The sequence below is a fragment of the Macrotis lagotis genome, chromosome 7, assembly GCF_037893015.1.
Source record: "Macrotis lagotis isolate mMagLag1 chromosome 7, bilby.v1.9.chrom.fasta, whole genome shotgun sequence".
In the NCBI taxonomy this organism is placed as follows: Eukaryota; Metazoa; Chordata; class Mammalia; order Peramelemorphia; family Peramelidae; genus Macrotis; species Macrotis lagotis.
This window is the reverse complement of record NC_133664.1, coordinates 172,294,925-172,308,187: the sequence shown is the minus strand read 5'-3', so window position 1 is coordinate 172,308,187 and position 13,263 is coordinate 172,294,925. Positions and strand designations below refer to the sequence as shown.

The 13,263-nt window shown below is 32.0% G+C and overlaps 1 protein-coding gene across 7 annotated transcripts in view; it reads right to left on the bottom strand.

The window, feature by feature from the left end:
• Positions 1-13,263, bottom strand: part of FRMD4A (FERM domain containing 4A) — a 573,082-nt gene that overhangs the window by 189,660 nt on the left and 370,159 nt on the right. For all 7 annotated transcript variants that reach the window (XM_074194087.1, XM_074194085.1, XM_074194086.1 and 4 more), the window contains exon 4: positions 4,266-4,358. In XM_074194087.1, the coding sequence (XP_074050188.1) occupies positions 4,266-4,358 (93 nt within the window). The remainder of the gene's footprint in view (positions 1-4,265; positions 4,359-13,263) is intronic.

Below are 13,263 nucleotides of genomic sequence, written 5' to 3'. Positions count from 1 at the left end.
TATAGAACATATGGGAATATTTACATTTCATGAGCTTCCAGAGCTTGGCTTGAGGCATTTGATCTTTTTCACTTTTATAAGAGATTTAATATTCCCTTCTCACTAAGACAAAGGAAAAGTCACTCACCACCTGAACTGAGCATAGATCTGTTTATAGACACATACATATGCCCCCCATGTACATATGTATATGTATTTGCATGTCTATGTGTGTGTATATACACACACACATAAATTTACATATATATATACACACATACATATCTTCTTAAACCAATGCAGAAATGATATGATGAGACTCTCTAAAGTTAAAGTACTTTTAAGATATGCATGTTTAATGAATGGCTCAGCTGAAGCTGTAGATAGTTGTGATAAGAATGAACTCCATCAGTAGATTAGGTACAAAAGAAACTGCAGTAAATGACTACAGTAATATGGTGTTTTATAAACCCAACGATTCCAGCTCCTGGGATAAAAACTCAATGTTTGATAAAAACCAATGGGGAAGAAAATATGACAGAAATCATGCATAGAACATCTCATACCCTATACCAAAGAAGAGAAAACTATAAAAAACAAACTGGATAATTTTGATTACATTAAATTAAAAAGTTTTTGGACAAACCAAACCACTGCAATCAAGATTAAAAGGAAGGTAACAAACTGGGAAGAAATTTTTACAACTCATGTTTCTGACATGGGGCTCATTTCTAAAATATAAAGAGAAGTGAGTCAAATTTATTAAAATATAATTCATTCCCCAATTGATAAATGGTCAAAGGTTATAGAAAGAAAATTCTCAGACAATCTATAGTCATATGAAAAAATTTCTCTAAATCATTACTGATTAAAGAAATGAAAATTAAAACATTTCTGAGGTATCACCTCACACCTATCAGATTTGGCAATACGACTAGAAAAAAAAATGACCAATGTTGGAGGGGTTGTGGGAAAACTGGGACACTAATGTATTACTGGTGGAGAGCAATTTGGAATTATGCCCAAAGGGCATAAAACTGTGTATACCCTATGATGCAGCAATACCATTGGGTCTGCATCCTGAAGAAATCATGAAAAGGAGTAAAAATCCCACATGTACAAAAATATTCATAGCAGCTCTCTTTTTTTTTTGTAATGGCAAAGAATTGGAAATTGAGGAGATTAAAATCATTTGAGGAATAGTTGAACAAGATGTGGTATATGAATGCAACTGAACATTATTGTTCTATAAGAAATCATAAGGGATGGGAGTTCAGAAAAGGCTGGAAAGACTTGCATGAATTGATGCTGAGTGAAATGAGCAGAATCAGAAGAATATTATACACATTAATAACAACATGGAGTGATGATCAACTATGGTGGACCTGATAATTTCAGCAATACCATAACCAAATAAAATTTTAAAAGACTTATGATGGAAAATATCATCTATATCCAGAGAAGGAATTGTGGGGGTTTAAATGAACACCAAAGCTTACTACCTTCAATTTTTAAAAGTGGTCTTACATATTGTCATTTTTTCTCATATTTTCTTCCTTTTGCATTCGATTCTTCTCTCACAACATGATCAATATGGATCTATGTTTAGTATAGTTATAAATGAAGAGTCTATTTTAGATTGCTTTCAGTTGGGGGAGGGGGAGGGAAGGGAGGGAAGGGAGGGAAGGAGAAAAATGAAAACTCAAAATCTTGCAAAAAATTATCTGTAATTATCATGTAGTTGGAAAAACAAATAAATAAACTATTAACATACATAAATAAAAATAATTTGATAGGTTAAAAAAAGAATGAAATCCATCAATTTTTCTGATAAGGAAGGTCAGACGGTGCATGGAAAAAATCCTGGCAGAAGAGAATTTTTTTCTGGTTTTAAACAGAATTCAAGGTTTGGAATCTTTATGAAGATGATGTTTTATTAGAATTATTAGATAGATAACCAGTTTGCTAAATCTGAAAAATGACATGAATCTTGGAGGACAGAAAATGAACTAAATGGCAGAATCAAAACTAAAAAGATTTACTTCAATTTCCCAGAATGATAGGAAAATTACTAGGACAAAATTAATAGGGAACCACATAAAATTCTTAAGTTTCAGAAATCAATTGTACAGGTTGGAGGAGGGGATGTATCAGATAGACAGCAGTTCATGTAAAGATGTAGGGGGAGGGAAAAGTGGACAGAACACTTTGACCGAGTATCCCCAGACATGTCAGAATGTGTGGAAAAGAATTGTAAAATTATGACCCTTACTCCAAAATTGTTAGGGGTTGTTTTACTTTAATACGTTCTTTTATGATAGTCTATGGTACCAGTGAGAAGCCATGTTATAGTAGTTTGTATGGCCTTGGGGATAAACATTTACACTAATAATCTTAGCCATGCTTAAGCTTCCAACAAGTCATTAGCTCCCAGCTCCTAGTTGAAACCAGACCCTTAGGGGAAGTAGAGGAGGGGGTAAGGGTCTCTAAAGGCAACAACCAAATTGTTTTCCTTTTTTTAGTTAACATCTGTGAAGTGCACTGAAGGTGGTAGATTGTTGTAAGGCGGTGTCCATAGCCAGGAGGGTTCAATAAGTGCTAAGGATTTTCCTTCTCTCCATTTTCCTTCTCTCCCTTCTCCCCCCCAGGTAAGGAATTGTTCAAATTTAAATTCTGTGTTTCAACTGGTCAACTGAGGAGTGAATTGTCCTGAAGAATTTTCTCTCTATAATTAGGTAATTTCTCCATTAATATGAAAAAGTGTAGACAACAGTGAGAATATTATGATTTTTGAAATCCTTCCTATCAGTGATGAGAATGGTTAAGATGAAAATAGTTCTGAGATGTATGCAGCTGTTAAACAAATCAAAAAAACATTAAACATTAGCTTAAATGTACCTTACCAGCCAGGATAAAGGATACATACTACACCTTGTGAAAAAAGTCTATTATGAAACATACTCTTTTGATTCAAGCTTATTTAGTATACTTTTTGCATCATCAAGCTTATTTTGACTGAAATTGCATCCCTGGTCATCTTTAGCATTCTGAATTGTATTTTTTTCTCTTGGGAATTATTATGTAAATTGTTTGTTTCCATTTTTTGAATCTCTGTTATTATGTTTTAAAAGAACTAGGAAAATTTAGAGTATGGAAATTATTGTGCATTTGAATTCAGCAAGCATTTGAAATATTTAAAAAGAGAACAAAACTTGAAAATGTCCATACTCTCTCTACAATATATATATTTGGAAAGAGGCAATGGGCTAAGCTAAAAACAAGGGATGTTGGAGCTATGAGTTCTAATGCTGACTGGCTGAATTATATTTTGGCTTAAGTTACTTGACCTTTCTCTTACACCACAAAGCTTTCTGTAAAATGGAAGCAATAATTCTGTCCTATTTTAAGAGACTATTTCAGAGGTTAAGTAATCATGCGTCATAAAGTTCTTTGAAAACACAATGAACATTTTTGAAAGGTTAATGAAACAAACAATTCCAATTGTTTCTAATATTTTATTTATTTTTTCCTATCCCCAGGGGATAAATTAGTCAGTTATAGCAATGAAAGAAATATTCTTCATTGGGAGGACAAAGGTAAAAGTTTAAAGGAACATAATGTGGGGAACACATGATACAAGAAAAGAAACATTTGTACTATATAGTATGGGATTCTAGATTTCTCTATGTAATCATATAGAGAAATGATTCAAGTGTGTATGTTACTGTAATAATTCGATGAGTATGATTTAACAAAATTGAGAATAAAATCATGAATCTTGATTTGTTTAATCCACATATCCATTATTGTACTCTGTATCACAACGGGAAAGGGTTGTAATTTCAGTTTGTATTAAAATTTAAATTCAAATACAGCCATTAGCTTCATTTAAAGAATATATTAATATCCCACCTCTTGCCTTGACATAAGTACCTTAAGAGTGATGTTTGTAGGTATATATCTTGTATTTGCATATAGATGTATATATGTATTTATTAGCTAGATATTCTCATTATGAACTAAGAAACTTTATTACACCTTTTATGTTTATGATTCTCAGCTTTCCAAAACTTTCTTTGGAAATTTATCGAGGAATGTGAGGGGCAGCTAGGTGATGCAATGGATAGAGCATCAGTCCTGGAGTCAGGAGGACCTGAGTTCAAATCCAATTTTAGACACTTAATAATTACCTGTGTGATCTTAGGCTAGTCATTTAAACCCATTGCCTTACAAAAGCAAAAGCAAACAGTAAAAGAAATATATCAAGGAATAACCAATGTGCTTACCTGACACAAAAGTACAAAACCACAGGTCCTGACTTTTTGGGAAAGTCATGTTCCAACACTCTGCGATCCAGCTGGAGCCAGTTTAAATGTCCCCTGAGAAAAACAAAGAAAAACAATGAATGTCTATAACATTTCCAAAGTTTGTTTATATATATATATATATATATACATATATATATATATGTATATATATACATGTATGTATGTTCATATGTTCATACATAAATAAGCAGAACCCCGAGATACTGCTTGATTCCTCAGTAAGGGGGAGGCGGGGAGGAAGAAATGAACTGAATGTTAAAATTGTTTTTGCATGTAATTGGGGGAAATAAAATTTTAGAAAAGAGAGATGTTCAATACAAGGATATCAGGAGATTTTGCTAAGGACATAGGGACTAGTAACTTGTAGGCATTCTTCTGTGATATCATAGATTCAATATTTTGGAGAAATTTTAGAAAATAGTTAGCAAATATAGTTTAATAGGAAAAAAATCCAATGACATGAGAATATATAGAATGACCATTTATATTTGGTTTCTATTTCCAAGATTTCATTGAAATTCAAATAAATTCATTAACTTCAAGTAATTTATTAGCAAGTCTCCTTTCTTCTCTTGTTCTCTTTCCCTCCACACTCTTTAATGCCTTTTTTCTGAGGAATTCAAAGAATTTTATAGATCTTTCATCAATCTGCATAATTTCTCTAAAGAAGTAGATAGAGAAAAAGCAACACTTACATTTAAAATGGCCAAAAAAGTCACTGGATAATTTAATAAAATTATAATTATCTTCTCTTAATCTCAGAATTATTATTTTTCTACTTCAGTTGATTTTGATCTTTTTACTTTAATTTATCAATGACACTAAATACTTGATCCTCTTGCATAATGGAAAGACATGACAGTCAAGGAAAGACTGAAAAGAACAAGCTGAAAGAAAATGTTACAGAGTGGTAGAGGACTGCAAATAATTTTCCCTTATAACATGGTAGAAAGTAGTAGAATTACAAATTGGAGATTCAATTAAATTAGATTATTCCAAGTGCACAATGAAAGTGGAAGAAAACAAATAGGATATAGAAGACATAAGACCATGTTTCTATTTTCTGTGTTGACCTATTATTATAATAAATGTGTTTATTGCTATTATTATATCTTCTGATTATCATTACTTAACAAAGTGTAAAACAGAAAAAGACATAAATAGCAAAGATGTTCACCAATATCAGAGGTTGTTTTGTGCAGTACCCCAATGGAAGAGATATGATTCTCTTTGTAGATAACATTGTGCTAATATCATCAGTGCTCAGAATATTACATGGCCTCCATAAGATCAGCCTAAGAATCTACAATGGAAAACAATGGATGAGGAGTTTCTATTGCCTACACTATGGCATAGAGTTGAATGAATTGAATTAGTTCATGAAGTTGGACTCAAAATTGAATAAGAAGCAAGAACACCAGATGGATTAAATTTAGAAATTGCATAAAGCTTTCAACAATCTCCAAATACTTCTTTTCATAAAAGCTTGAAATAATCTTTGATGTGTCACTCTCATTCACCTCCTTTCCATTTAACTGTCAAATCTTATTGATTTGGTACCTTCACATGTTTCACCTTTTTTCCCCCCACTCACCTAACTACTAACCTAGGTCAGAAACTTATCACCCTTCAATTGGATTACATAGTCTCCTAATTTATTCTTTTGTCTTAAGCCTCTCCCATCTTCAATCCATCTTCAATCAATCTTCAATAGAACTGCTAAGTAGACATTTCTAAAAGACAAGATTCACCATGTCATTATTCTATTCAAAAAACTCAACTCCTTGTTGCTTCTAGGATAATGCTGATGATGAGGAGGAGGAGGATGACATTTATACAGTGCTTATTATGTGAATAATCCTGGGGAGCAAGTGCTACTATTATCAACATTTTTCAGATGGAGAAATTGAGGCATTTAAATACCAAAATCTAGCTAACATTCTATTTCTTTATGCTTTTTGCACTCTCCATGCATTATATATTCTAATCAAACTAGTCTACTTGCTGTTCACCAGACGTGACATTCTATCTTCCATTTCTGTGCCTCTGTAAAGGCTGCCCCTCAACAGATTGAAATGCATTCCCTCTTTACCATGGTTTCTTAGATTTCCTAACTTCTTTCATGGCTCAACTCAAAAACCATGGATAATCAATGAATTTAGAATTCAAGGCAAAACAGTTTCTGTGGGGAAAATTCTTTGCAGCAACTTTTGCTGATAAAGGTCTAATATCCAAAATACATAGTCATTTAATATAATTAAACATATATAAATCATACCTCAATATATAAATATTCAAAAAATGTGAAGAGGTTTCAAATAAAGAAACTTTATGAAAAATGTTCCAAATCATTAATAACAAAGTAAAATTTAAATTTAAGAAAGTCTCTGGTTTATACTTGATATCAATCAGATTGGCAAGGATGACAAAGTGTGAAATGGATATTGTTGGAGAGGGTGGGGTCAGATAGCTCTACTAATGCATTCATTGTTGATGCCATAAAATGGCCAGATCATTTAGGAAAGCAATTTGGAGTTGTCCCCCTTCCCATACATCACTAAATTGTTGATAACACAGCTAGACATATGCTCTAATGAGTTCAAATATTGAGGAAAAAGGGGAAAGGACTCATATGATTAAAAAAACTATTTAGAGCAACATTTCTTGTTGTAGCAAATAATCTGTAAAGAAAGAAATTGGGTACCTATCAGTAGAATGGTTCAACAAATTGTGATTTATGACTATAATAGAATACAATGAATTTTACTGAATTGTAAGAAATAACAAATATGAAAAATTCAGAGAAATTTGTAAAGATTTGTATAAGCTGTTGCAGAGTGAACTAAACAGAACCAGTAGAAAAATTTATGTGATGATCATAATAATGCAAAGAAAAACAATTATGAAGGAATTCAAGACTTTGACCAGGGTAGTGATCAACCATGACTTGAAAAGATCAATAAAACAAGCATGCCATCTGCCCCATAGAGAGATTATGGGACTAGATGTGTAGAACAAGTCAGGCATTTTCAGACATGGCCAACAGGTTAAATTCTTTTTCCTTGATTATATTTATTTCTTAAAGAAGTTTTATGAGGGGTAGTTAGTGGGTCATGATAAATGTGGAAAAAAAGATAATCAATGAAATGTCAAAGAGTACACAGAAAAGAACAAAAAGGTGATAAGGGAACATAAGCAAGATGGTTTTATAACTACCATGATAAATATAGAAGTCCTCAGTTTCTTATACAATCCCATTTTTGTCCTTTTTTGTATAATGAAATGTTCATATTTGTTCATAATTGCTGAATACACAATAAAAAATTTAAATAAAAATTTAAACCCTCAAGTCCTACTTTTTACATGAGAATTTCTTGATTCCCAAAGCTATTAGTCTTTAAAATTACCCTATATTCAATTGTTGTATATTTTTTGCAACATGGTTTTAAAATTGCCCACACTCATACATAATTTATGAGGTGGTCACTCTTCAGTCTGTTACTTGATCCATGATATTCATTCTATATTCTAACATAATCCAGGAATGTATTTTGATAATTTCTTTAACTACTAAAATTGTTGCTTCCTTTTTTCTCTAGTAAATCAATTATCTGAGTCCCCTTTCTAATTTTAATAACTATAATTTATACAGCATTTTAAGGTTTCCATACATGTGATCCAAATGTTATCTATTTAATAAAACTAGAGAAATTTTCCCAGAAGCAATTGCTCACCTCTCCATATATGGCAAGCCCTCTAATCTGATATTGGAGCTTTTGGCTATTATTAACAAAGAAATAGATAACAATGGATATACTTTTTTTAAACAGAATTTTAGCTATGAAAAAGATGTCACTAAGTTACTTAAAATCATTATCATCATTCCTCTTGAATTATCTTCACTTCTGAAACAAACATGGCCCCTCCTTTCAGCTTTTTTAGATAGCAAAGTTTCTCTAGAATACTTTTTAAATTTAGTTTCAATATAAGGGTGTAAATATAATTTAAATTCATTTTTGTCCTCTCCTAAACTCTCTCTCTCTCTCTCTAGATATGACAAGTTCCTATTTAATATGACAGTTAAATCTCTCCAGTCTCTTCACAGATTCAAGAAATTTCTCTCAAATATTTCTTTATAGGAATTAAACTATATTAGCAGAAAAGAAATTCTCTTCATATTCTTTTTCATTACCTTATTTGGTTTCTCTTCAACCACTTCATTCATACACACACACACACACACACACACACACACACACACACACACACATATATATATATATATATATATATATATATATATATTAGATGACAGTTGAACTGCCAATCTTTTGCAGTCTTCTCATAGAAAATGGCACTGAAATTATCCTAAGTTTTCAAAGTGCTCTTAGAAATAAAGAAGCTTCTCTATGAAAAAAAGCAATTGAGAGTATTGTTACATTTGCATTTATTCATCTGTACATACAGTGTTTCCACCCATATAAAAATAAATTCCCTGAGGGCAGAGACTAATTGTTTTGTTTTTGTATCTCCAGTGACCAGCACAATGCCAACAAATATAGGTGCTCAAAAATGTAAATGAATGTCCCATATTTTTAAAACCAAAATTTGATGCTATGTCTATGAATCATAGAACACGATAATTTTCCAAAACTATGAGGATAGTTTAAATAGATGCATAAATGCAACACACATAAAGACCCTTATCATGTATGTATGACTAATATATATGACTATGTATGCATATATATAATACACATACGCAATATTCTGAAGGCTAATTATAACCCCATGTGTATATACACAACTAATCATTTATATTCAAAAATGTAATATGGAAGAGATCATTCAGGAAATAAATGATCAGAAAAGAAAATAGATTGGTCCTATAGAAAGAACAAGGGACAATAGATGGATAGTCCCAAGTACTTCACTGGTACATGCAAAATATTAAAAGACTCAGCAAAGGTCATTCATTGGATACATATGAAATTTTTTTTAAAAAAAATTTATTTTGTTTTGTTTTGAGAATGGATCTTCCTTTCTTACCAAGGTTGAAAGTTCAGCAGTTATGAGCCCAATCTCAGTGCTGATTGATAGGGAAGCTTTAACTTGTTCTATTTCTTGGAACTGAACTGTACTACTTTTTAAGCACTATGATGACCCTTCTGTTCTCAGGGCTCTCACCATTAGTTCTAGACTTAATATGAACATTCAGTTGACTGTAGACTCCTACTCTTAGTCTGGGGCACATTTTTTTTGGTGAAGCATTCATGGGACAAAATGAACACAAATCCTACAGGATGAGAAGACATAGATGGATTGCAATCTGTACCATTGTAGGCTATATATATATATATATATATATATATATATATATATATATATATATGTATGTATGTATATCACTGTATAGGTCCATGGAATACTGAAGAAAATAATTCTCTCCACTTATTTCATCTTTATTCATTATCCAATGAGAGAGAAAACTTAGCAGTCCCTTATAAAAAAAGTATTTTTGTAAATTTTGGACATGAGAAAACTAGATGACAGAAATAATAAAATAGTATCTGAAAAGAAGTGTCTTTTTTTCTCACTGAGATAGCCAAAAATTTCACCAAGAATACTTGGTGAAATAAAGTCGAGTGCTTTAAAGTCTAATGAGTATGGGACCGTAATTCTGATGAGGGATTCTTAAACTTTTTAATGCCATTGAAAGTCTGTTAAAGTTTATGGAATTATTTTTAGATTTTTTTAACACAAAAAGAAAAACATATGGACCTACAAAGGAAAATAATTATATTGAAATAGTTATCTATATATAAATACATATATACAATGTGTATAGACATATGTATATAGATACACATTATATATATATGCATATGTATTTTTAAATGCTTATTCTCTTCTGCTTGTATATTATTTCTGAAAGTATAAACTTTCTCCTTTACAAGTTAGCTGCTAGAAAAGACACACTAAGCCTTAATGGCTTGTTGGCAGAGAAGGCAAAGGGAAAGAAGGAAAGTGAGCTGGAACCACTATTCTCAGGAATAGTATTAATGACAGAATACAATCCAATAAAATGAAAATAAAGCAAGTAGTTAGGGAAGTCTCTGAAACTGGGAAGTCTCCCAGGAAGATCAGAAACTCAGTACTTTGCATTAGTGTAGTTATCTCTTACACATCATGACTTTTCCTATCATGATTTTGATATATTGCTGGACACCATAAGAAATTAAATGGAAATTTTTGAGGAGTTTTGTGGAAGTTGCTGATGACACATAAAGGCCAACAGAGGACACAGACAGTTTAGAAACTCAAAAATGCATAAAAATATATGTATTATAACTGCATAATTATCAATGCATTTCATCATTTATTATCATAATAATTCAGATATCTTCTCTGTTACAAAGGAAGGTCCAAAAACTTTTAAGTGGATTTTCCAGATCAAGAGGGCACCATGCTGCTAACCCCCCATAATGTGAAACATATTTCAGAAATGACCAGAGCCAGCAGTAATGGAGAGTATCATGATTCTCCTCGTATAGTTTTCCAAGTGATCTAATTTTCAGGGAAGCTAGGTTATGCCCTTAGTGAGATCTGTACCTAGAGTAATGTTTTGTATTCTCTCTTATTTTAGATAGTAAAGCTACTACTCAGTAAATATTACCAACAATACTCTATGGCCTCAGATTATTGCTGTTCCCCAAATATATATGGATTATTATTGATAGAAACATGATGGACTAGTAGAAATATTTGTGTATTTAAATATATATGTATATATATATATATATATATATATATATATATATATATATATATATATATATAATATGTGAACCATCCTGGTTTTATATGACTTAAAGGAAATTAGCTTCCACCTCTGACTCAGTTTCCCCATGTGTAAAATGAGGGGATTGGCTTATAAGACCTTTACATTTCTAGCTATCCAGCAATATCAGAATATGCTAATTAAGAATGAACAAAAGGAATGAAGGAAGAAGTGTGGAAAGAGGATTAAGAAAAAAAATTACTAGTGAAACTACTCAGGAGTTGCTTAGTGAAGAGAAATGTAATTAACCAAAAAAAGTTCAGAAACTACTTTGAGAACTTTCATCCAAAATCACCATCTGTGAAAGAAAAAAATTCCATTGCTCAAATAAGTCTATAGATCAGATTATGTTGTATAAATAAAACCATTACATATAGTTCTTTTCCCAAAGAATTTTGAAGTATTTTGTTCCATTCCTAAGGACCCTTCATACATACATAAAAATCACAGACATATATACATACATACACATATTTTTAAGATTTTGTCTCTCTCTTTGCTCTGTTCTATATATTGTAGGGAAAAGAAGAAGAAATCAGATTAGGTAAATTCTTGTACTATCACACCACAAGGCATAGTTTCCTTGAATAAGAGAATTCTTGGTCTTCTTTATGACTCTTAGGATATATAGAAAGTATATAAACTTCCTGGTTGGAGAGAGGTGACTCATTAGTCTTCAAACAAGCCATTACTATCTCTTTGTTTTTCACAAAGCTTGTTCCATTTACTTAGCATACCTCTGCCAAAAGAACCTTCCCCATTTTCACTGTGAAGCATTTCCTGAATATTCACATATATTGTTACTGTTCTTCCATTAGACTTTCAAATCATTTGGGTCTTATATTTATTGGCACTTTTAATGATAATTCACATTGGCATATCAGTCTTAACTTACAAAGCATTTTTCCTCTTAATAACCATTAAAACAAATTTTATTCTCCCCATTTTATAGATGAAAATGAGACTAGAAGAAGTTACTGAATTTCCTCATGTATATGATACTCCCATGTATAAGACACACCTTAATTATAGGGTCTGAAATTTGAAATAAAAATGTATTACATAAAGTTATTGAAATCAAGTTTTATTCATCATGAAATTCAAGGACTCATAGCTTTCAGGCATCTTTTGGGCAAGTTGGTGCATGGATACATGCTTAGTTCATTCTGTTTCATGAACCTGAAGCACCAATTGCGTCTTCCTTTGAAATCAGTCACTTCTTTTGTTTATAAAAGATTTTATTTTTAATTTTACAATTTCTCCCCCAATCTTGCTTCCCCCCACACAGAAGGCAGTCTGTTAATCTTTACATTTTTCCATGGTATACATCGATCTAAGTTGAATGTAATGAGAGAGAAATCATATCCTTGAGGAAGAAAAATAAAGTATAAGAGATAGCAAAATTACATAGTAAGATAATAGTTTTTTTAAATTAAATGTAATAGTCTTTGGTTCTTGTTCAAACTCCACAATTCTTTCTCTGGATACAGATGGTATTTCCCCATCGCAGATAGCCCAAAATTGTGCCAAATTGTTGCACTGATGGAATGAGCAAGTCCATTAAGATTGATCATCACTCCCATGTTGACATTAGGATGTATGTTCTTCTGGTTCTGCTCATCTCACTCAGTATCAGTTCATGCAAATCCTTTCAAGCTTCCCTGAATTCCCATCCCTCCTAGTTTCTAATAGAACAATAGTGTTCCATGATGTACATGTACCACAGTTTGTTAAGACCTTCCCCCATTGATGGACATTCACGTAATTTCCAATTCTTTGCCACCACAAACAAGGCTGCTATGAATATTTTTGTACACATGATGTTTTTGTCCTTTTTCATAATCTCTTTAGGGTATAGACCCAGTAGTGGTATCAGTCACTTCTTTTTCATCAACAATTCTTGCCTCATGCTAAACCACCTTTGTAGACACAGGAATTCCAATGGCCCTTTGCTTTTCAGTCCATCTCTTCAATGCCCTCTCTAAATCAGGCCATTTGACTGACTTGACTCTCCTGGCCTTCTTCTGCTGGGACCTTTTCAGTCGGGTTTCTTCTTCCCCGAGCCAGTCTTGAATGGTTTCCTCAGTTGGAGGAGGACCAAATTAACATTCAGCA